This window comes from Vicugna pacos, chromosome 4, assembly GCF_048564905.1.
Source record: "Vicugna pacos chromosome 4, VicPac4, whole genome shotgun sequence".
Taxonomy (NCBI): domain Eukaryota; kingdom Metazoa; phylum Chordata; class Mammalia; order Artiodactyla; family Camelidae; genus Vicugna; species Vicugna pacos.
This window is the reverse complement of record NC_132990.1, coordinates 79723737-79745275: the sequence shown is the minus strand read 5'-3', so window position 1 is coordinate 79745275 and position 21539 is coordinate 79723737. Positions and strand designations below refer to the sequence as shown.

General features: G+C 65.3%; 5 protein-coding genes across 7 annotated transcripts; 1 reads left to right on the top strand and 4 right to left on the bottom strand.

The window, feature by feature from the left end:
• Window positions 1–3690: 3690 nt before the first annotated feature.
• On the bottom strand, window positions 3691–8479 carry SLC34A3 (solute carrier family 34 member 3). The gene is made up of 12 exons (XM_072960574.1): window positions 8222–8479; window positions 7844–7933; window positions 7338–7466; window positions 7109–7252; window positions 6924–7035; window positions 6644–6839; window positions 6376–6465; window positions 6192–6279; window positions 5936–6103; window positions 5740–5856; window positions 5541–5665; window positions 3691–4257 (listed from the first exon to the last, which is right to left on the bottom strand). Exons 1-12 carry the CDS (start codon window positions 8304–8306, stop codon window positions 3793–3795), a joined length of 1809 nt encoding a protein of 602 aa, XP_072816675.1. The 5' UTR covers window positions 8307–8479; the 3' UTR covers window positions 3691–3792.
• Window positions 8480–10679: 2200 nt separating this feature from the next.
• On the bottom strand, window positions 10680–12835 carry RNF224 (ring finger protein 224). 2 transcript variants are annotated; one of them, XM_072959032.1, is made up of 2 exons: window positions 12711–12835; window positions 10680–11151 (listed from the first exon to the last, which is right to left on the bottom strand). In XM_072959032.1, the coding sequence occupies exon 2, from the start codon at window positions 11148–11150 to the stop codon at window positions 10680–10682; it is 471 nt and encodes a 156-aa protein (XP_072815133.1). In that variant the 5' UTR covers window position 11151; window positions 12711–12835. The 2 variants fall into 2 exon arrangements, with proteins under 2 accessions (XP_072815133.1, XP_072815132.1); XM_072959031.1 differs by lacking the exon at window positions 12711–12835 and adding an exon at window positions 12483–12536.
• A 500-nt stretch (window positions 12836–13335) lies between these two features.
• Window positions 13336–14666, bottom strand: CYSRT1 (cysteine rich tail 1). The gene is made up of 2 exons (XM_006218216.4): window positions 14256–14666; window positions 13336–14052 (listed from the first exon to the last, which is right to left on the bottom strand). Exon 2 carries the CDS (start codon window positions 14023–14025, stop codon window positions 13636–13638), a length of 390 nt encoding a protein of 129 aa, XP_006218278.1. The 5' UTR covers window positions 14026–14052; window positions 14256–14666; the 3' UTR covers window positions 13336–13635.
• A 744-nt stretch (window positions 14667–15410) lies between these two features.
• RNF208 (ring finger protein 208) lies at window positions 15411–18894 on the top strand. Of its 2 annotated transcripts, XM_072959030.1 has the most exons (3): window positions 15411–17199; window positions 17405–17637; window positions 18021–18894. In XM_072959030.1, the coding sequence occupies exon 3, from the start codon at window positions 18021–18023 to the stop codon at window positions 18729–18731; it is 711 nt and encodes a 236-aa protein (XP_072815131.1). In that variant the 5' UTR covers window positions 15411–17199; window positions 17405–17637; the 3' UTR covers window positions 18732–18894. The 2 variants fall into 2 exon arrangements, with proteins under 2 accessions (XP_072815131.1, XP_072815130.1); XM_072959029.1 differs by having other exon boundaries at window positions 15412–17199; window positions 17405–18894.
• Window positions 18895–19485: 591 nt separating this feature from the next.
• LOC140695899 (ring finger protein-like) lies at window positions 19486–21374 on the bottom strand (the record flags this gene model as incomplete). Its single annotated transcript, XM_072959007.1, has 2 exons — window positions 19486–21092; window positions 21226–21374. Coding segments are annotated over 2 exons (945 nt in total), but the record flags the coding sequence as incomplete, so codon positions are not given.
• Window positions 21375–21539: the final 165 nt, after the last annotated feature.

The following is a 21539-nucleotide window of genomic DNA, read 5'->3' as shown; positions in this document are numbered from 1 at the left end:
CCTCGCTTTGCGGTGCTCTGTCCATTGGGTGTTTCAAATGATTGATTTGTCCTTTCATTGGCTGGTTTCGGAGGGCACGCCGACAGGCTGGCGCTATTGGCTGCGCGGGGCCAGCGTCCTGGTAACCGCCGCAGTGCCTCGGGGACCCGCGCGGGCGGGGCCGTAGGCTCTGGGCGCGGGCGGGGGCCGGGCAGCGGAGGAGGGAGGGCCGGCCCGAGGGCCGGGAAAGGCAGGCGGCGCCGTGCCCCGTGGGCGAGCGCGCAGACCCGGTCCCCGCCGTGCGCCTTCTCGAGGCCTGCGCGGCGCACTTTGCGGGGTGTCCCAGCCGTGGAGGGGTGCGGGGCCGTTCACAGCAGGGACGCACAGGGCTCAGGGGCCAAGGGGCGGCGGCGCCGGGGCGGGCGTGTCGGTGGAGTTGAGGCCCTCTCCGCAGGGTGGCGGAAGCCTCGCTGCCCCCTGCTCCTCTCCTTGGTCCGCACGCCCGCTCCCGTCGCGGGCAGGTGAGGGAGCGTGCGGGGCCTATGCGCCGGGCGGGGGAGGAGGGGTGGAGGAGGGGAGAGGTGGGCGCGGGTGGGGAGAGGAGGGCAGGGCGGGGCGAGGGCCCTGCCCTGCCCTGCAGCCGCTTGTTGTGGAGACGACGCTGGCGCCGCGCCCATCACCTTGGTGCCTTGGCCCCAGGGGCGCACAGAGCTGCGTGGAAACGAGGACGGCGCCCAGCCCTCTGGGCAGCCACGGATCAGGACACCTGGGTGGACAAATGCTTTTACTTCTCCTTGATTTTAGTTTGGGGAGTGGGAGAACTTGTAAAGGAGAAACAGTTAAATTACATGTAATCACACCTTTAATCAATCATTTTAAAAACAGTACATTTTTGGTATATCTTCATAATAACTTAAAAATAATGAACTATACTCTTGGGTCTGCCCTGGACAGTCTCCCTTGCCATGGCCACTGGGGCCTCTGTAGACTCTGGCTTTCTCAGTGAGCTTCTTACCCTCCTTTGCTACACAGCCTGAGGGTGTTGGGTGGGGGCAATGCTTGGCAATTTATTTCCCTCTGGAGGGGACGTGTTCCCTGCTTCACCATATAATCTATAACACCACAGCACCGCGGCAGACTGCGGTGGACAGTGTAGTACGGTATACCTAATGGGTGAGTGAAATCCTTGGGACAAGCAGCATGCTGGCATAGAGATTAATCTTCCCGTCCTCTGAGAAAGGTCTGCAGCTGCCTTGTGGGGATTGCAGTACTGACCCAGAGGGTGAGTCAGCACCTGGAAGTGCTGGTCGGTCCCAGCAGGGCCTCGGGTACCAGCCCCCTCCCTTACACCCTTCCAGGAAGGTAGGCCCCAGGCCATGGCAAGTGGGATGTGCAGGGCCACTGCCTGGCACCCTGGGTCCTCACAGTGCCCTGCAAAGTAGCTCAGCTGCCCAAGCAGCAGTCTGCAAGGCCCAGGCACTGCAGCAGGGAGGCTCTTGGGCCTGGTAGCATGGTCTTGTCACAAGTCCACAAATCACTGAGCAAAGGAGCAGCTCAGACTTTTCTCCAAGGGAGCTGGCACGAGCCTGCTGAGGTTGTCTTTGAAATGTGTATCAAAGCCTTTCTTCTTCCCCTCCCACTCCTGCCTGAGACCCCCACTGGAAAAGACCTCTGCTTCCTGTGATGGGTGGGCTGGGAGTTCCCTGTGGCATCCCCACTTTACAAGTAACAAAATAGAGATTATGTGGTGACACAGTGTAGAGAGGTGGCCCTGCGTGGGGCAGGGGGGTCTGTGGCCTGGTGGGATGCCAGGCAGAGAGGGCCAGACACACAGGGAAGCCTGGGCTGGGGCAGTGGGAGTGCTAGGCACCTGGCCCTCCCGCCCCAGCCTGCAGCTGCTGGAGGCATCCATAAGGACAGGTCTGTTTACGGGTGGCCATGGTCCCAGCGGGAGGGTGCCTTACCGCCAGGCAGACTGTCGTTTGCGGCCTCAAAGGACCCAGGAGTCAGCCTTTGTGGGCGGCCTCACTCGCTCCCGGAAGGAGAGGTGCATGGGGCACTTTCTTCCCCTCTCCCCGCCTTCCCACTGAGGAGAGGGGGAGCTCCCATTATGTCCCCATGGAAGTAGCCAGGCCCAGCCCCTCCTCAGGGGACTTTCATGGGAGTGAGGCTTATGTCAGAACCACAGGAGCGTCCTGAGGTCACAAAAGTGGGGGGAAGCCAAAAAGGGGTACATGAGCCTGCCCCAGGGGTCTTCCTCCCACGAGGCCCCTCGTGGCTCTCAGAACAGGTGGCTACCTCCTTCTGAGGCCAGGATGTGCCTCAGGCTCAGGAGACTTAGAAGCTTGTTGGCAGGCTCGGGTAGGGGAGACTGAGAGGGGCGGGGGGACATGGGGGCGCTGAGAGAACCCGAGAAATGAAAGAACATGATCGTGGGCAGTAACTGGTTCTGGGGTCCCCTGGTCTCATCTTCCTGGCTGTTCACACCCATTCCCCCACTGGGTCTGGTGAGGCAAACCTGGGGGGGAGGCTGGGAAGGAAAGTGCCCCGTCAGGGCAGCATCCCTGGACAGGAAGGAGGTGCCTGGAGGCCCCAGCAAACTAAGACATGGGGCAAATCAGACCCTGAGCGGGGTCAGCCCCTGTGCTCGCGGGTCTGCGCCTGTGCACCCTTCTCAGTGCACAAGTTCGAGGTGCAGGTTGAACGCGCTTCTGTCCCCGGGGTGGCGTGGGGTCGGGCTGGGGTTGTGGGCAGCCCCGGGCTACAGAGGTGTCCGGTTACCGGCTGGCTGTCACACAAGCCTTCCTGTGTGGAAACCTAGCTCACTGAGAGGGGGAATGGGGCCCGGGAGCGGCCCCCTCTCCACGCAGGCCACTGCCAGGTGGGCACTCGGCCCAGAGGCCTTCGCTTGCCTCCCAGTGGAAGTGTTTTACTCAGGTAAGGGCCTCTAGGGCGAGGGCTGCCAGGAGTCTCTGCAGGACCTGCTTCCTGCTAGGTCTGGGTGGGGAACACTGAGCACCTGCTTTGCCCAGGCCCGCGGGGTGGTGCCCCTGGCAGCTGGCCAGCTGCAGGCCTGCAGGCCGGCGGACCCCGGAAACTGCTTGCTGGCTTGCCCCCATCCCCCCCACCCCCACAGCCCTGTGCTCTGCAGCCCTGTAGGGGGAGAGAGAGAGAGGTAGAAGGGTGGTGGGGAGAAGTAGGGCGCCTTGGGTCCACCAGGTTGTTACCCGTCCCCTCCCCAATCCCCCACGCACCTGCAGGACTCTGGCCCCGCTGCGGCCACATGACTTCCTCCAGGGAGGCCGCCGAAGGTGGCGCGGGACCACACAGAAGCTGCCCACGTGACCTTGGGGTGGCGGTGGGTGGAAGCCAGCCACCCTTCCTTCCTACACCCACAGGAAAAGCCCCGGCCACCTCCAGACTCCCTGGACCCCCAGCTTCTTGCTGTGGCAAGTCCGCTGCTTAGGGCCTTCTGTCCCTGGTGGCTGCTGAGAAGATCAGAGTTACAGCTTGGGGCTTCAGGGTCAGCTGTGTATCCGCAACTCCAGGGGCGGCCAGCTCCCTTCTGGGCTCAACGCCCGCACCGCGTGTCCACTAGGGGTCAGCATGGGTGCGGCCTCACCCCAGCTCCCTGCAGAGGCGGGAGGGCGCTGGTGGCCCTGACTAGCCCTGGGTTACGGAAGGGAAGACCACCCACACCTGGGTGCTGCCTTGTTTATTTGCAAAGAGGGTGATCCAGGCGACTCACAAGTCCGCAGTGACTGGGATCACCCAGGGCACCCAGAGGTCAGCTGGGTGGAGGGTGGCCATCCCTCACAACTGCTGGGAGGCCAGGATCTCAGGGTTCTCGTAGCAGTGGGCGTCCTTGGCCGTGGCCTCAGGGGGGCTGCAGGCCTTGCAGGGGCAGCAGTGGCTGACCAGGCGGTCCCATGGCTCCAGAGAATGCAGCCAGAGGGGCAGCCAGGCCCAGGAGCGCAGGCATCGGGGCAGCCAGGCCGGCCGGCGTTGCTGCAGGATGGTGACCAGGATGATGAGGAGCACCAGCACCACCAGAGGCCCCCCAACTGCGGCCAGCACTGTGCCCCCTGCCAGGGAGAGCCCGAAGGCGGCCAGTGGCAGCAGCAAGAAGCTCAGTAGCAGGTAGGCGACAGCCACCCAGCGGTAGCGGGCGGTCAGGTCCCCGAAGCTCTTGGCCAGCGGGATGGGCAGCCGCAGGATGGGCACCATGTACCACAACAGGATGCCAGCCAGGTTGAAGAAGAAGTGGATGAGTGCCACCTGGAGGGCGGGAGGGCAGGCAGAGGTCAGGAGCCTGGGCCCAGGGTGCCGGGCAGAAAGGGAGCTAAGTCCAGTCTGTCTGGGTTCCTGCTTGTTCACCAAGACAGCCACCCAGGAGGGCAGATTCTGGCCACGTGTGGTGGGCATGCTCCTCCCGCAGCCCCTACACACTTGAGGGTGGGGAGCCGTGTGTGTCATCTCCATGAGGTAAGTACATCACTTATGACCCCGTGGATTTGACTTTCCCCTGAGCTGGCTCAGCTGTCAGTGCCTTGTCCACAGCTACCCTGCTCATTCTCATCCCGGAGTGGGCTTGGCTACCCAGCCCCAGGCTCTGGCCTGGCTCCTGTGGGGAGGAGTTGCAGGACCACACATGGAGGGAACACATCTCCTGCCAGGGGTTGCCAGAGAAGGCGTGGAGTCCATGTGGTGCGTGCAGTCTGGAGGGCTTCCTGGAGGGGGTGGAGCAGGGCCCTGCACTGGGAGCTTCCAAACAGACAGAGACAGAGCCAAGGCAGAAGATTCAGTAGGAGTTGGGAAGGGCTGGGGCTTCTCCTGTGGGCAGCAGCCCAGAGAGATCCAGGTTGTCAGGAGCTGCACCTGTTTGGGTACCAGGGCAGCGGCAGTGGATGGGGGAAGTTCGTGTCAGAGCAGTGGACCACCCACCAAGGGGGTGATTTGGAGAGAATGAGCAGGACTACGTGGGGCTGTGCAGAGCTGGGGGCTAGGGGGGTTGTCCTAGAGGCAGGATTGTGACGCTGCCAGGGTTTCTGGAGCGCCCAGCATAGGTGGGGCGGTCCCTCACAGGAGGAGGATGAGCGGTCCGAGTAGGGATCTGTTGGGTTAAGGCCAATGAGGGTGGGAGCATCCTGAAGGTGGTGGCACAGAGGGGCTGGAGGGCCCCCAGGAACAGGGGGCCTCAAAGGAACACAGCCAGGAGTATGCAGTGGTCCTTGGGGGAGAAGCTGGGGTGGAGCTGCCAGAGAGCAAGGGGGGAGAGGGCAGCCCGGGACTACAGGATTGTGGACATGTTTAAGTTGCAGAGGAAGAGGAGATGGTCTGGGGTCCCCAGAGATGCCCACGGGTCCCCTGGGGTCTGAGGAGGTTAGAGTGGGCAGCCAGTGGTGGGTCCCTGAAGAGTTTGAGCCTGAGACCCCAAGGCAGGCCTTCCACCCCCAGAGCACAGGGCTGGACAGGAGGGGACTGCACCTGCGGGGGAAGTCCCAGGCCTCTGTTGGGAGTGGGAGGGGCCGGGGGAATGGCTGGGGTGAGGGGGCCGGTACCTGGACGGCGCTGAGCAGCATGTCCGCAGGGCTGGCCAGGGCGGCCAGCAGGGCCGTGGTGGTGGTGCCGATGTTAGAGCCCAGGAGGAGGGGGTACGCACGCTCCAGGCTGATCACCCCGAGCCCTGGAGGAGCCGGGGTCACCTCGCGCCCCGGACCCCCGCCCCCAGGGCCAGGCGCCGCCCGCCCGCGCGCTCACCCATAAGCGGCACGATGGCGGCCGTGAAGACGCTGCTGCTCTGCAGCACGAAGGTCAGGCCGGCACCCACGAGGATGGCCATGTAGCCGCCGAGCCAGCTGAAAGGGAAGGGGAAGTCTGGGGAGGGGAGCCGGTCACCCGCAGCCCGGCCTCCTCGGCCCCGCTCCTGCCCGCCCGGCTCTGAGCCCCGGCGCACCAGCGTTGACGACCGTCCTCACGGCCCGGGCGACGCGCCCGCGCAGCACGGAGTTGAGCAGCTTGACGATGAGGACGAGGCAGGTGCAGAGCACGAGCAGGGAGGCGGCCAGCAGGATGAAGCCCACGGCCAGGTCCGTGAGCGCGGCGCCCGCAAACAGGTGGTGGCCTGGGGGCAGGGCAGGGTGGGTGAGCTGCGGCCGGCGCGCGGGGCGGGGCGGGGCGGGGCGGGGTTGGGGGCGGGCGCCAGGCCTCACAGGGCAGCCGCTCGTCGGCGGCAGAGCTGTTCCTCTCTGCGCAGGGGCTGAAAGCGGCCGCTCTGCAGTGGCTGCTGTTCCCCACAGTCTGGGAAGACGACGGACGTTGGGCTCAGGGCGGGCTCAGAGTGGCCAGGCCTGGCTGATTGAGCGGGTCGGAGGTGGGGGGTCAAAGGCACCTCACCGTCTGCCCCCTGGTGCGGCACCATCGCTTAATGAGGCTGCTGTTGGTGGCGTTGCCTGTGGCGCTGCCGGTAATCACATCAGGGTCCAGCTGGGGGACAGAGCCGTCTACCTGGCCTTGGGTCCTCAGGACTCACCTGAAGCTCAGATGTCTGCAGCCCAGCCCGCTGTGCGCGCTCGACCCCCGCCCAAAGCAGGGCGCAGGCAACCCCTCCATCCCCCAGGTGCCTGGGCACGTGGGCCCTGCCCAGAGCAGCAACCGGGCTCACCTGCACGATGAGGTGTGTGAGTGGCTGTGTTAGCACCTTGAGGATGTCGGGGGCGTGGCCCCCAGGCTGCAGGCTGGTGGCGCCCAGGGCCAGCGCGCTGAGCCTCTCCAGTGGGGCCATGGCGCCCTCCAGCGGCAGCAGGATCAGCACCGTGAGCCAGTTGAAGATGCCGTGCACGGCGGAGCCACCGAAGGCCCTGAGTCCACATGGAGCGGGCCGGTCGGAGGCCTCGGCCACAGCCGCGCCTGCAGCTCCTGGCCCTGCCCTCCCCCCGACTCACCTCCGAAACTCATCCCGGTCCCCTGACTGTGCCATCGAGACCAGAGTGCTGGTGATGGATGTACCCACGTTGACGCCCATGACGATGGGCACAGATGCCCGGACGGTCAGCACTGCGGGGGTGCCACGTCAGCCTCCCACACCCCACCCAGCCACCACCATCCCAGGAGGGGAGGGGGCACTCACGCTTGGAGGCCACCATGCTGACCACGATGGAGGAGGACGTGCTGGAGCTCTGCACGAGGACTGTGACCAGCACGCCGATGACCAGTCCAGCCACAGGATTGGACAGCACCATGTTGTCCTTGAAGATGTCTCCAGCTGCTTTGCCTGCACCAGGTAGAGAGGTGCACTGAGGCTGGGGAGGGCTGGCTGCCTGCCCCGCCCGCCACCAGCAGCCTGGCCGGCCACTCACTGCCCAGGAGCTGGAAGGCAGAGCTGAGGATGTCCAGGGAGCAGACGAAGAGGTAGAGGCTGCCCAGGAGCCCACATGCCTTGAGGAAGCCGACTGCTGCCTGGACCACCCTGCCGGCCACGCTGAGCTCTGAAGACGCAGGGAAGGGCTGTCCTCTACCAATCCCAACCTGCCCTCCCCAGCACCCTCCAGGTCCCTTGCTCCTCTGCCCCCCAGGGTAGGGCCTGAGTCCCCCTCCTCTGTTCCTTAGGAGAGTGGCCCAGCGACAGCCCCTCAGGGCCTCCCGGAAGCCTGGCTGCCAGCAGCAGAAGGAGGAGGAGCAGAGTGGGTGGGGCACGGCAGTTGAGCTGTGGGACAAGGTCCCCCTGCAGTGGTCTGCATGGTGGGTTTCCCATGGCCTGTGGGGGAAACCGCCTCCTTGCTTTCTTCCCAAGAACCCTCTCCTTGCTCAGACCCTGGTAAGTCAGAGCCTCTTTCGGCCAGTTACCCAGCATTTTCAGACCTACCTTTCCAGGACTGGCCAGTGTCCTTCAGCTGAGGGAGGGCCCAGGGGTCCGTGTCCCCCTCTTCCGAGATGGGGGCAGAACCGGAGTTCCCTGCAGGGGTTGGGGTCAGGGAGGGCCAGGGACCCAGCTGTTTCCTGGAGACCTTCAGGTGGGGGAACTGCGGCATAGGGGCTTGGGATGAGGGACCAAAGCAGGAAGCGGGAAGGGGAGAGGGGTCCACCAACTGGTCTGGCCCTGACCGGAGTTGTCATGAGCCCCCATGGGCTCTCATGGAAACAGGCTGGAGCCCCTCTCCCGGCTTACCCAGAGCCATGGTTTAGGGGCCAGGTGAGTGGGCAGGGAGGCAGGCCGAGCTGGGGACTCTGGGGCTCCTGGTACCTGCATTTCCCAGACTCCGGTCCACCAGGCCAACTGTGTCCAGAGTAGGGGTGGGGACCTGGCCATCAGTGAGGGAATTCGGCATGGATTTCAGGCAGGGACAGACCCAGGCCCAGGTCCAGATCTGCTGGGGAAAGTGCAGGTGAGACAGCTCTTCCCCCTCCCCACCAGGCTCTAGGGTACCTCACTGCTGTCCTCCCGTCCCACTCGCTGTTGGCCTCGGTGACCTTCCCCTTCCTCCATCCACGGGGGATGGCTACATTGCCTCAAGTGGCTGTCAGGCAGGCCTGGTCCAGCTTAGGGGGGCAGAGGTGAGGGAGCCCTAGCTTTACTGCTGGTTCTGGCTGGAAGGAGGCCTGGTGGGCAGCCCAGGGTGCTGGGGTGTGGGCCGGAAGTGGCTGGGAGCCGGGGGCCTCTCCTATCAAGGGTCACGGAGGCCACTGCCAATGGTCACCGCAGAGGCTTTAGCGTTTGACACCAGATGGCAACGTCTCTGCCTGGTGGGGGCCCTTTGCCCGCTGATGGGCGCAGGACAAGGGGCTCAGGAGCCCCCAGCCATTCCGCAGGGCTCCCCCTCAGCCTGCTGGACCTGGAGCCCCCGTCCAGCCCCTACCTTGACTCCCAGGCCCCCCTCCCTCCTGCTGCCCCGAAGCTGGTCTCTCACCCTCAGCATCTGGAGGCTCAGAGGGGAGCCGCAGCCCTGGGCCTGGAGGTCACCCAGCCCTGACCCCAGGGGCCCCCCTGGTTCTAGAAGCTCCTACCTGTGTGGGTAGTGAGGGGCACCTTCGGGGAGGAGACTCAGGGTAGGAGCAGCTGCAGGTCAAAGATCCGCTGGGCGCACACATGACCTGCTGTGTACTGAGCCCCATTAATGTTTACCCAGGAGCTGAGGCCCCCGAGGGGTACCCTCGAAGCCCCAGGTGTCTGCCTCGGCCAGGTCCCGCTGTCACCCAGGGGGTTGCAGGGCTGAGCAACTGGCCCTTCCTGCTGGATGTCCACAAGCAGACGTCTCTGTGATACTACTGGATACTACATGCTGCCTGCCAAGGCCGGGCAGGATGCTGGTGCTCTGGTGGGTTGGCCTGGGGACCCCGAGGAAGTCTGCCCTGAGCCTTGCAGACCTTATCGTGGTCTTCCTGCCCCAGTCAGATGGCACCAACTGGGTGGGGAGGGCGGGCCTTTCCATGTGACCCGGGAGGGCACCAGCCCCGGAGGTCATCCAGTTCAGGTCTGGGTTTGGGCAGGGCTGGGCCTGGCAGAGCTCCCAACAGGCTCATCCCCAGTGGTGGCCAGCAAGGGTCACATTCATGGGTGCCGTGCCTCTGTTGCCAGTGGGAGGGCGAGGCCCCTCCCCAGGCCTCATTGCTGCCCAGCCCACTGCCAGACCCCACCTGGACCAGAAGGCTTGGCCCAATCTGTTCTCTCCTCGGCTGACCCCTGACAGGCCCTCTTGCTTGTGGGCTCCCCCTTATTGGGGTCAGTCCCCTTCCTGCCCCTGCTGGTGCTGGGCACCTCCCTCTCAGGCCTAGTCTTCCAAACACCTTGCTGGCTGCCCACCGACCGCTGTGCCCAGAGGACTTTGACCCCTGGAAGGAGGTTTCTGAGTGTCCTCTCAGCACATTCTCTTGTCCGTCTCTCCCATCCTGCCACCCACTGCCCTGGCCCGGCCCAGCAGCCCTCCCAGGGCTCCTGAGTGACAGCTCCTTCCTGTGTGGGGGTGGGGCTGTTGCAGCCAGGTTGGTGGGTGTCTGCATCCGTAATCTCCGGCACCTGCTTTGCTCCCCTTGAACAGTCTGCATGGTGGCCACTGGGAGGTAGAAGGAAGCCGAGAGCCCCGTGTGGGGGTGGGTGGCAGCTCTGAGCAGTGCCACCTTGGGCCTGTCCCCACCTCACTGGGCCTGGAGCTCCTTGGACACCTTTTACAGAGGTGACTGTGCCTGCAGACGACCCTCCTGAACCAGCATCCAGCACACGGTGGGAGCTCAGTGAGCTCAGCTGAGTGAATGAACTTCACAGGGCTGCCTCACAGGCCAGAGGTGAAGGAAGTGGCCCTCCCTCCGCTGCCAGCTCACACCTCTGGGACACTTTGTTGAGGAGGGAAACTGCTCCAGCACGACCAAGACTAGCCTTTTCTGGGCTCTGGCCCTCCGACCTGCAGCCCAGACCCCAGGGACTGGCCATCAGACCCTTTCAGGAGCCATGCCCTGCATTTGGTCCAAGCGAGACTCTGACAGCAGTGCCCCACCCCCTGTTGCACACAGGGGCCTGGGAATCCTGGCTGGGATTCCAGCCTCTGCAGAGTCTCCTGGTACTCTGGGCACAGCTCCAGGCCTTAGGCTGTGACCCCCGAGGGGTGGCACCCAGGACACTCTGCCCCCAGGCTGCTCCCGGCTGCCTGTGCCGTGGTCAGAGGTTCTGAGGCAGGCCTGGCGCAGGCAGCAGCTCCCCTGCCGGGAGCTCAGACCTCAGGACTGCCCAGGGGGGCCCAGCAGAGGCTGCTGCAGCTCCCGCAGCAGCATCTAGGCCGGGGGAAGTGGGGCTGGGGGCCCAAGCTGGGGCAGAGCCCGGCCGGCTGCTGAGTGATGGCGGTGCTGCCTTTGAGGGGTGTGGGTGGCTGGGGTTCCACGCGAGACGGCTCCCGCTCCGCCTTGATGGCCAGGAAGGCGGCCAGGTCGAGGTCCAGCATGGCCACCCCTCCACGGGGCGTGGGCGTGCTCTGGCGGCACTGAGGGCAGGGGATCCAGCGCTGCTCGTGGGCTGGCGTGTCAAGCCTCCGCACACACGCCTGGCAGAAGGTATGACCACAGTAGAGGCGACGTGGCAGGTGCCCAGCGAGGTCATAGGCCGAGTAGCAGATGATGCAGTCACCTCGTGGGGTCCCTGCGGCCGTGCCCTCTTCAGTAGCCCAGGGACCCTCTGGCTGCAGCATCCTGGGGGAGGCATGCAGGAGAGATGCAGTTCCCCCTCCCTGCCTCTGCAAGTGCCCTGCATGGTTTGGGCCTCAGCACCGGGAGCTCACCCCAGAGGACACGAACCCAGGCCTCCACAGACCTGGAGGCTGAGTGGTGGCCACTGGGGCTAGCAGACACCAGGGTCTGGGTGCAGCCTGGGTTCCTGTCGCTGCTGGCTGGGCAGCATCCTGGCCTGCTGTTCGCACCATCTCTGGCCCCCACCCACCCACCCCAGCCTGCCTGAGCCCCAGGCCTCTCTTACCTGCATCCGCTCTGCTGGGTGCCCTATGCCCAGCCAGAGGGTGGCCGGGGTGGCCGGGGTGGGGGGGACCCAGGGTGCCCTGCGGCTCCCTCCTTGGGGCTCGCGTTACTGGTTGAGCACAGACCAGTCAGCAGGGAGGCAGGTGGTGGCTGCGGGCAGACATGGGCTCCCCTTTCAGCCACAAAGAGCTTGCAACTAGATCCATCGGCACCACCAACTCAGCAGGAGATAAGGTGCCCCCCATTCCAACCGCCCCGCCCGTCCACGCTCAGACCCCGCTCCACTAACCCCTCACCCAGGCCTCAGTGTCACTCCTCAACACTGCCCATTTTCTCGCCTTGTCCACCCAGACCTGCGTCCAAAACCCGCGCACTCATGCTCACTCGTGTCCCATTAACCCCTACCCCCAACAATGGGAGAGCTTTTTGGCTTTCAGTTCAAGCTCTTAAATTCAGGCATCACTTTCTCCAGGAAGCCTGCCAGGACTCCCACCAGTTCAGCGCCCTGAGGGGTCCTGCTGCTCCGTGGCTCAATGCCTTTGTGCATGTCCCTGTGGACTTGTCCCAGTGCCTTTGTCCCTGCCTGGGCTGGGCCTGTTGTGTTCCCATTATGGGGCAGTGGCCAGCCCCACAAGGCTCCAAGGAGGCCTTCAGGCACTGGTGTGGAGATCCCCGCTCACACACACACAGACCACCCAGAAACTCCCTGAGGGGGAGGGCACCGTAGGAAGCCCTGGACGCCCCTATCAGAGGCTGCCTGCCCCTAGCATCCACCTGGCCAAAGCCCCTGGGCCAGTCCACTTACAAGGACTGTGTGCACAGGATAATGGGGTGTGTGGGGAGGGGTTGGGACGGGGTCAGGACCTCCAGGACCCTCTCTGCCCGGCTAGGGAAGGCCAGGGGTCAGAGGGGCCCTCTTTTTATTTCTAGCACCCCAGCAGTCTGCCCCCAGCCTCCTGGACTGGTCAGATGGGTTTTTGTGGCTGGCCTGGGTAGGGCAATCTTCTTGTAGGGGCCAGCCATAGGGCAGGGGCTGGATCCTGGCATACCTGAGTCCCTTTGCAGTCAGGCCACTGATGTGTCTGCCCATACCTGAGACCGGTCCTGCCATGTGGCCAGTCACCAGGGATGAGGAGGGCCGGCACCAGGACCAGTCCTTCCTGCAAGGCCAGCTCAGCTTCCTCCTCCAGCTTTCTCCGCCCAGCCCCAAAAATGTAAGGGTGCTCAGAGCCGCCCCCCCCCCCAGCTCACACTCCACACCAGCATCCTCGCCTCACCCCGGTGCCGAGCTGCTCAGCTCCTCCCATGTCCCCTGACACAGTTGTGCTACGCTGCTTGGACAGGTGGGAGGCGGGTCTGGTCCCACATCTTTGCCCACTCACCCACCCCGCCAGGAAGCCCGGGCCCCAAAGGCAGGACAGCAGGGAGTCACACACAGCGGTTGCTCAGAAATTGGATGTTTTGAGGGAAACCAGAAAAATGCCCAGCCGAGGTAGGGCAGTGACTCACAGGTGGGCAGGGCTTGGTGCTGGCCGCCTGGGCTCCCCTCCCAGAAACCTGCCAGTGCTGGTCCCTCCCACCACTTGGCCGCCACCCTGGTCCTCTTCCTGGAGGCTTCTCCTGGGCTCTACCCACCCAGGACCACACACAGCATCCTCCTGCTGTCTGACCCACTGACTGACCTGTCTCCCAGGCTCAGCCTTGGCCCGGGGAACGCAGTGCAGCTCAAACCCAGGCCTGTCCAGCTTTTCTCAGGGCAGACCTGAGACCTGCAGTGCAGGTTAGGTGGTCAGGAGACAATGGCTTCCCCACCCCCAAATGTCCCGTAGAGGCTGGCAGCCTGTGGTGTCTAGCCTGGGACCCCTCCCAAAAGGGGCAGCAGCAAGGGAGAAGAGTCGCCGAAACAAAGCTCACTCTGCTTTATTGCCTGGGCCCTGGGCCTTGAAGGGGTGGTCAAGAGTGTCCCCAGGGCTGCCACTGCAGCCGGCACTCAGGGCTCTGTTTTGGGGGGCATGAGCTGAGATATTAGCCTTCTTGGCAAGTAGGTGCCCCTGGCCAGGGTGGGGGCTGGCCAATGCCCATGACAACAGTCCAGTGGCTGTCCCAACAGTCTGGGCACCGCTGTGGTCGCCTGAGCAGAGGCCGGCCCGGCTGCTGTGCCAGCGGTCCAGCAGCAGGCCCGACGGCCTGGCGGGGGCCAGGCTAGGAGATGACGCAGCAGCAGCTGTGGCAGCGGCAGAAGCGGGGGCAGTGGCAGCAGGAGCAGCAGGGACAGCAGCAGCAGTGGTGAGCGATGTCGTCGCCGTGCCCAACTGGCGGCAGGCCCGCATATGTCAGTCCTGCCGGGCGCTGCCCACTGCTGCAGGGGTTGCCGGGTGGCTGCCAGGCCTGCTGGCCCTGGATGGAATTGGCCCCCTTGGACCCTGGGGCCTCCTTGGCGGGTTCCAGGGTGCAGGGCCCCAGAGGCACAGGCTGCGACTCTGAGGAGAATGGAGCCGCCTCCAGCTGCTGCCCCAGGTCAGGCCTCAGGTGAGCCCGCGGGATGCTGATGTGGGCATATGGGTTCTTGACCATCATGTTGTGGGGGTCCATGGCCCAGCCTGGCAGGGGTGGCAGAGGCTGTGGAAATGCCAAGAGTGTTCAAGGTCTGTGTGTCAGTGCATGTGCAAGGAGGCAAGTGTCTCCCAGCTGTGCCCCAGGGGTCCTCTGCCTTCCCTGAGAGGCAGTGCCTTGCGATGGAGCTGGGTTGGGGTGGGGGAGGCTGGAAGATGCAGCTAAGCTGGTCCTGGGTGGGTGGGGGAGCCCCTCAGCTCAGGACTCACCTGAAGTGGTGATGGTAGCAAGGAGTCCTCTTGTCCTCTGGGCCAGGTCCCAGTGTCTGTGAGCTGAGGGACTGGCTGCTGCCTTTTCCCTACTGGGGAGGGGCGGGGCCATGGGCGGGGCTCCCAGACAGGGTTCCCAAGATCCCAGGAGGCCCAGCTCTTCCAGCACAGTGCCCACCCACCCTTCCTTTTTCAGATGGGTGGTGCCCAAGGCTTGGGCTCTGAGGGACATTGCCATTCGGGGTGACTCAGACTCAACACATCTGGGGCATGTCCTGGCCCTGCTGGATTGCAGGTCACTGGGGTCAGGTCCACAGAGTCCAGGCCTGCAGGTCGTCTGGGGTCCCCGGGCATCACTCACACACCTCAAAGCCCCTGCTTTGAAGCAGAAGGAAGAGGTGCCCACTGTCACTCACAGCTTCGACCTCGCAGGCAGAGATCAAGGTGTTTGTGAACAGACTGCGCGGAGCTTTGCTGTTTTTTAACTGATAAAAAAATGTTTGATTTACTTACTTTTGCCAATAAAACGTACTTAAGATTGGCGACATGGGCTTCATACACAAGTGACGCTTCTAGCTCATACAAGAAACTACGGTTTCCCTTCGCGGTCGGCTCGTGGGCCCCAAGTCCCTCCTCAGCATCCCCGTCCTTGGCCCTTGCACCCCCTCCCACCTTCATCTGTAAGGTGGCACATAGCTTGCGCCATACAGGGTCGCTGTAGACGGGGGTGACAGTGGATGCGATCACGTGAGTTTGGGCCTGGCACTGGTAAGCTCCCTCTGGGGCGACGGGGGCAGTGGCGTGCGGCCTGGACCCACATCCCTAACCCGTGGAGCTCGCGGGGGAACCCCCAGGAAGGGCGGGATCAAACCAGACGGGGCCCAGAGGCCAGGTGATCAGAGTGGCCTGTGTGGGGCCGGTCAGACCGGTCTGGACACAAGTTCTACCGATGGGGCACCGGATACGGGGCGAAACGGGCCGAGAGACCCGGACTTAGAAGGCGGGCGACAGAGGCCCACTGCGCAGGCGCCGGAAACCCCGCCCACCACCCCTACAGACTCTGCTCCTCGTTGAGAGGCGGAGGCTGGCGCATGCGCAAAACAGATCGGGCTGGGGATGAGGGAGGCTGGTGGGAACTTTATTCCCCAGAAGTCTCCGCGCTCGACGGTTTCCCCAAAGATCCGGTTCGGGGTCAGCTGGCCTCAGACCGTCCGGGATGGGCTTGGGCCGCCCAGCTCTGAAACGCCCGGATCGGGAGGCTTGCACGGGGCTGGACCTCATCCCTAGGGGCAGGGCCGCTGTTAGGGAGTAGGGCCTGGTGGCCGGTGCCACTTTGAATACGTTCCCAGAGTGCGCATGAGATGAGCAAAGCCCTTGGCGGAGGCTGGACCCCCGGCCCTCCCCTGTCCGGGGCTGCCTCGGTTGCCCTATCTTCCTGCCAGGGCCCCATAAGGCCCTCGCCGCCCCTCCCACAGGCCCCTGCTCTCCCTGAATGGCAGAGTAAACTTAGGCACAGGCCTGAGGTTGCAAAGAGCCGCAAATTCAAACGCTATGGGCGAGGGCTACCTCTCCAGCCCAAGTGGGCCCCTTCATCAGGAACACTGATCTCTCTCTGGGCTCTGTCGCTCTGCAGGACTGGGAGCTAGGTCTCTAGCCAGGTGCAGTTTGGACTGTACAGAGGAGAGGAGCTGTGGCCAGAAGAGGCTGGGGCTGTTCAGGGTCAGGTGCAGGGCCCAGTGCCAGGCAGAGGAGTGCCAGCATGCCACATGGTGGCCCTGGCAGGTCAGGAAAAGGCACTCTAGAGGCCCCTGCAGCCCTGGCCCCCTGCCCTGTAGTTGCCAGCATGTTCTCCCTCTCACTTGAGGGCTCCTCACAGGCAGAGGGTATATCCCAAGGGAGCTGGGGAGGCTGGCCTGAGGAGGAAGCAGAAAGGAATGGGGCCTCTCTGCTGGGTGGGGTCAGGTTAGCACACAATTGTGTGACAACCCAGTGCTTGCTGCCCTGACGAGATGCCAGAAGGGGCACCCCACCCTGTGTAGGTACGTGACCTCTGTGAGCTGGCCGACGGTGGCCTGACCGACTGTCTGACCTTCTGCAGACCTCTCACACCACCCATCTGTCCAGCTGCCCTGCCCTGGGAGCTTGCTCCCAACCACTGTTACTCCCTCGATGCCACCCCTGCTCATGCTCATACCATTGCCCTCTTGGAGCCTGCCAGCACTGGAAACACCCCGCTGCACCTGTGAGCCAGAAAGCCCCGGAAGCATTCCCACTGGTGGCCAAGTGGAAAGACAAGCAGAGACCTTGACTCTCTGGCGGGACACAAGGCAGTCCCAGGGTGGGGTCCTGGGAACCAGCTTTCCTGGGTCCACCCCTGGACTCTCTCCTTCCCTTCCTTCCTCTGGCACTGTGAGACCTCAAAGCAGGATTTCCCCTCCAGAACTGGGGTGGGGGTCTTGACCAGGACCCAGGGTCAGCCAGGCAGGGACGGGGTTAGGGAGACTGGAGGTGGGGACGCCGCGGGGGTCCTGACTCGCACGCTGCCAGCGGGGGTGTGGGGAAGGGGAGGGCGACCCCGAGAGCCGGCGCCAGGCTCGCGGTGGATCGAGGGGCGGCTGAGAGACTGGCCCCGCCCCGCGGACCCCGCGCGGGTCCCCAGACAGGGGGTGGCGCTGCGGGCGCGGGCGGGCGCCGCGCGCACTGCGGTCCCCGCGCCTCCGCCGCAGAGCGCGCCACGCTCCGCACGCACCTGCCGCCGCCGCCGCCGCCGCGCCGAGCCCCGTGCCCCGCGCCCCCGGGAGCCGCCGCGGCCACGCCATCGCCCGAGGTCGCCGCCGGAGCCTCCGGAGCCGCCGGGCCAAGGCGCGGGCGCCGCATTCGGGCCTGCCTTTGAGACAACCTCTGCGGCGGCGGCGCGCGGCCGGGGGACGCCAGGCTGGGGCAGGTGAGTGCGGGCGGGGCGGGACAGCGCGGGGTCGCCACTCGCCGGCCCCCACTCCTGGGCAGAGGTCGGGCTTGGGGGGCGGGGGTTGGGGAGGGGGCTGGGTTCCGAGTCCAGCGAGGGTCAGGGTCAGAGGTCGGGCGCCCTGTCTTTTGTGCAGGATGAGGGTGGGCCCGGGCGCTGCCCTCACGCTGTCTCTCACCTGCAGCTCGGGCCTCGTCCAGGCCTCTCCTCTGCTCCCACCGCCGCCGTGCTTGGGGCCTGGGTTCCTCCGCAACCAGGGCTCAGGCTAGCTGCCTTCCCTGGGCGCCCTGTCCTGGAGCCATGGGGCCCACCTAGCCCCTGCCTGCCCGGATGTCCCGGCCCCGGGACTGCTGATCTCGGCTGCAGGGGGACCCCCCCCAACGCCCCCTCGCCAGCCTCGGCAACTGGAGACCCTGGGTGAGCCCCTGGGCCCGACTGCCAGCCCAGGGCAGCCTCCCACGCCCCCCTGCCCCTGCTCCTCTCCCCCTCCCCCGCCCCTTTCTCCTCCTTCTAGGACTGGACCAGAGAAGCCACTGTGGCCACTGGGTGGGGCCCTTCCCCCCAAGTTCTTGCCAGCCACCCCCAGGAGTCCACAGGGCGGCCAGGGTCCCCACCAGGCCTGGCGGGACCAGGATGCTGCCCCCTCCCCTCCCCCCCGGCCGCACCCAACTCTCCCATCCACCCGAACACCCAGTCTGACTGGAGACAGCCGGATGCCGGCTGACCCTGGGCCAGAGGCGGGCAGTGGCTGGCCAGGGTTCCTCATGTCCTGCCTGAAGGGCCCCCATGTCATCCTCAAGATGGAGGCCATGAAGATCGTCCACCCTGAGAAGTTCCCCGAGCTGCAGGCGGCCGCCCCCTGCTTCCCACCTGCACCCCGGCCCACCCCGGCTCTGGCACCCAAGCGAGCCTGGCCCTCAGACACAGAGATCATCGTCAACCAGGCATGTGGGGGGGACATGCCTGCCTTGGAAGGGGCACCCCGTACCCCACCCCTGCCACGTCGGTCCCGCAAGGGCAGTGCGGAGCTGGGCTTCCCCCGAGTGGCACCCGCGGACGAGGTCATCGTGAATCAGTATGTGATTCGGCCTGGCCCTGCTGCCTCAGGGGCCCCAGCAGCAGCGGCATCAGCCGCAGGTGAGCCTCTCGAGTGCCCCACCTGCGGCCACACGTACAACGTCACTCAGCGGCGGCCCCGCGTGCTGTCTTGCCTGCACTCTGTGTGTGAGCAGTGCCTGCAGATTCTCTACGAGTCTTGCCCCAAATACAAGTTCATCTCCTGTCCCACCTGCCGCCGTGAGACTGTGCTGTTCACTGACTACGGCCTGGCTGCGCTGGCTGTCAACACGTCCATCCTGAGCCGCCTGCCACCTGAGGCGCTGACCGCCCCATCCGGTGGCCAGTGGGGGGGCGAGCCTGAGGGCAGTTGCTACCAGACCTTCCGGCAGTACTGTGGGGCCGCGTGCACCTGCCACGTGCGGAACCCGCTGTCTGCCTGTTCCATCATGTAGTGCCCACTCACCCGCCGCCCACCGGTCCTCGCTCGCTGCTTCTTCAGGGATCTGGCCCTGCCCTGTTGCCCGCTGACCCCTTGCCCACCACAGCTTCTGGCCCCCACCCGCGTGGCATTGTCGCTGCAGCCAACTTTGCCATTAAAACTCTTTGCCAAAGTTTGCACCTTGTTCCCTGGACTGAAGCCTCGGTCTGTGCACAGGCCTGGGCCAGGGTGGGTACCCAGGGCTACCGCCCAGACAGGGTCTCTGCTGGAGCAGCCAGAGGAAGGCCCGGTGCTGCTTGGGGGTAGGCCTGCTCTGCTCGCTGGGGGCCAGGCTGGGCCAGGCGTGCTGCTTGGGAGGGCTGGGCCTGACCGTGTGCGTGTGTGCGTGAAGGCCCTGTGCATCTGCGCAGAGCCAGCTGCTTGTATGCACCAGGCAGGACTGTGTGGGCAGGTGCACAAAGCAGGCCCAGCCAGGCAAAGGGAGGCCATCTCCTCTGCACTGCCCGCTGAACGTGAGTGCAGCCTATAGGCAGACAGCTCCGTCCAGCCGGCTCCTGGTGCCCGCATGGCTCTCTGAGGTGGTGTGAGAAGGGCCTACGGGCCAGTCTGAGCCGAGGCTGGGACACAGGCTGGCTGCAGTCACCGTCAGATGTGAAGCCCTCAGGGCCCTGGGTCTGGCACTCAGACGACCTGGATTTGAAGAAGGGGCTCTGTCACCTAGTTGGTGGAGGCAGGGTGATGACGATAAGGACTCAGTCACGACACTGTCAGGAGCAGCTGTTTATTGACAGCATTTCTTGTGCCGGGCACAGGGCTCGGCGTGCCACCAATGAGCCCACGAGGGGGGTGCTGTGACTGCGTCTGTCCCTCAAATAAAGGCCCCAGGCTCAGCCATGGGGGGCTGCAGGGGAGTGAGGGTGCCTTCGGCCCCAGGGCCCGCCCTGGTCCCTTGTGGCTGAGGGGCATGTGCTGCCACTCCCCTCCACCCCTGGGGCTGCTCAGGGCCACCACTTGGACCCCAGCCCGGCAGCAGAGGAGGCCCTTTGTGGGCCGGGCCTGTGCAGCAGGGGCCCTCCCCTCGGCTACCCTGATCTTCAGGGAACACACACTTGACTCTCAGCTGGAACGTGGGCAGGTGCCTGCTGAGGGCCCCACCCACTCCGAGCACTTGACCCAGGCCTCTGTTCATTTTTGTGTCCGCGGTGTCTGTGCCCCTCTTGCAGACAGGCCAGGCTGGAGAGCGGGGACAGCCCAGTGTCAGCATGGGGCCTGTCCCTCGAGGGGCACTTCGGGCCCTGGTCACAGGCCTCCTCTGGTGCTGTCCTTAGGCACCACTGGCTAGCGTCTGGGCAGCAGGGCAGTGTGGAGTCTCCGGCTGGGTCAGAGGCTTCTGGGTGGCCCTGGGTCCGAGGCTTGGGTCTGGGTTGAAAGTTAGTGCCCTGATCGACCTTGGGTTCTTCAGCCTGGCCATCAGGCCCCACGGCTCCAGGGCCTGGGCCAGTCTGGGCCTCCCATCCGTTGGTGGCCATGGCTACCTCAAGCCCAGGCCGTGCTGGTGGCAGACCCGGCGGGCTCTTCTCAGCGGCTGGAGCCGTCCAGCAGCACGAAGAGCAGCCCCAGCAGTATGAGCGGCATGAAGATGAGCAGTAGCCCCAGCAGCTCGAGGGCCAGCAGGCCCAGCAGCGCCATGCGGCGGGCGCAGGGCCCTCGTTCCCGCAGGGCCCAGAGCCAGGCACCCAGGCAGGGCGGGCAGGGCAGGAAGGGCAGGCAGCCTCGGCCGCCTAGGGGCCTCGTCAGGAAGTGCAGCTGGTAGCGGTGCTCTAGGCGGGCCCAGGGCCCGGGGCTCTCGTGGAGGGGCCCGAGGGGAGCAGCGGGCGCGGGGCGCTGGGGCCCGTCGGCCTGCAGCAGCTCCTCCTGCAGCCGGCAGATCTCCCACTCAAGCATGGGTGTTTTCTGGCGACACAGCGGGCAGCGCACCCGGCCCAGGTCGGCACTGGGGGCCGCGCCCAGCAGCCGGTGCAGGCAGCCTGCACACAGGCTGTGACCGCAGTTCAGCAGGGCCAGCTGGTGCTCACCGGACCGGTAGGGCTCTGTGCAGACGGGACACTCCTCCTCCTCCCCCTGCTCCCCAGCCTGCTCCTCCTCGTCTTCATCCCCGTCCTCTGTGGGGGCCCAGGGGCAGTCTATGACTGCTGCCCCCAGCAGGGGTTCACTGTCCAGAATCCTGGCACCCTGGAGGTTCGCAGGGGCCCTGCTGTCCAACCCGTCGTCTGCCAGCACCTGGCACAGTGAATCCAGGTGCTCAGGGCCCAGAGAAGCCGAAGGCGGACTGGTGAGCCCAGAGCTGAGGTCAGTGGGGCCATGAGTGGGGGCCCTAGGGCACAGTTCAGGGGTGGCAGCCCCAGGGCAGGAGTCAGGATGGGTGGGCGGGGACTCCAGGGCTGCGATGGGGGTGGTTAAGGCTGTGAAGTTCAGTGTGGCCCTCTAGGGCAGGGTCTGGCACTGACCTTACAGCAATGGCCGCCTCCTCCTGGCTTCGAGCCTCACTCAACGTGAACTTCACTTGGTCCCCAGCTGCCGGGCCAGCTCCTAGGCCCTGTGTTCTGTCCCCAACAGGATCTGCCCCAGCCCCGCCCCAGGTTTGGGGATCTGCGTGTCAGGGAGTGACTGACTGCCAGCCAGCCAGCCGATTCTAGGTGGAGGCAGGGTGCGTAGGCCCGCCCAACTTCTCCAACAAAAATTCCCCTCCCAGGGGCGGGGACTCCACTCCCACTGGCACCCCATCTTGGGCCACGCCCCTCCCCGCCCAGGGCCCAGGGCC

What these genes read in the sequence shown, in the direction of transcription:
- SLC34A3 (XM_072960574.1), bottom strand. Translation starts at nt 8,306, where the DNA reads ATGCCGAATTCCCTCACTGATGGCCAGGTCCCCACCCCTACTCTGGAC. An exon ending in CAGCATGGTGGCCTCCAAGC is followed by an intron (nt 7,036 to 7,108) that starts GTGAGTGCCCCC and finishes GCACCCCCGCAG; the next exon opens with TGCTGACCGTCCGGGCATCT. An exon ending in GAGGACGGTCGTCAACGCTG is followed by an intron (nt 5,857 to 5,935) that starts GTGCGCCGGGGC and finishes TCCCCTCCCCAG; the next exon opens with ACTTCCCCTTCCCTTTCAGC.
- RNF224 (XM_072959031.1), bottom strand. Translation starts at nt 12,523, where the DNA reads ATGGGCAGACACATCAGTGGCCTGACTGCAAAGGGACTCAG. An exon ending in CTGACTGCAAAGGGACTCAG is followed by an intron (nt 11,152 to 12,482) that starts GTATGCCAGGAT and finishes TGCCTCCCCCAG; the next exon opens with GATGCTGCAGCCAGAGGGTC.
- CYSRT1 (XM_006218216.4), bottom strand. Translation starts at nt 14,025, where the DNA reads ATGGACCCCCACAACATGATGGTCAAGAACCCATATGCCCACATCAGC.
- RNF208 (XM_072959029.1), top strand. Translation starts at nt 17,934, where the DNA reads ATGCCGGCTGACCCTGGGCCAGAGGCGGGCAGTGGCTGGCCAGGGTTC.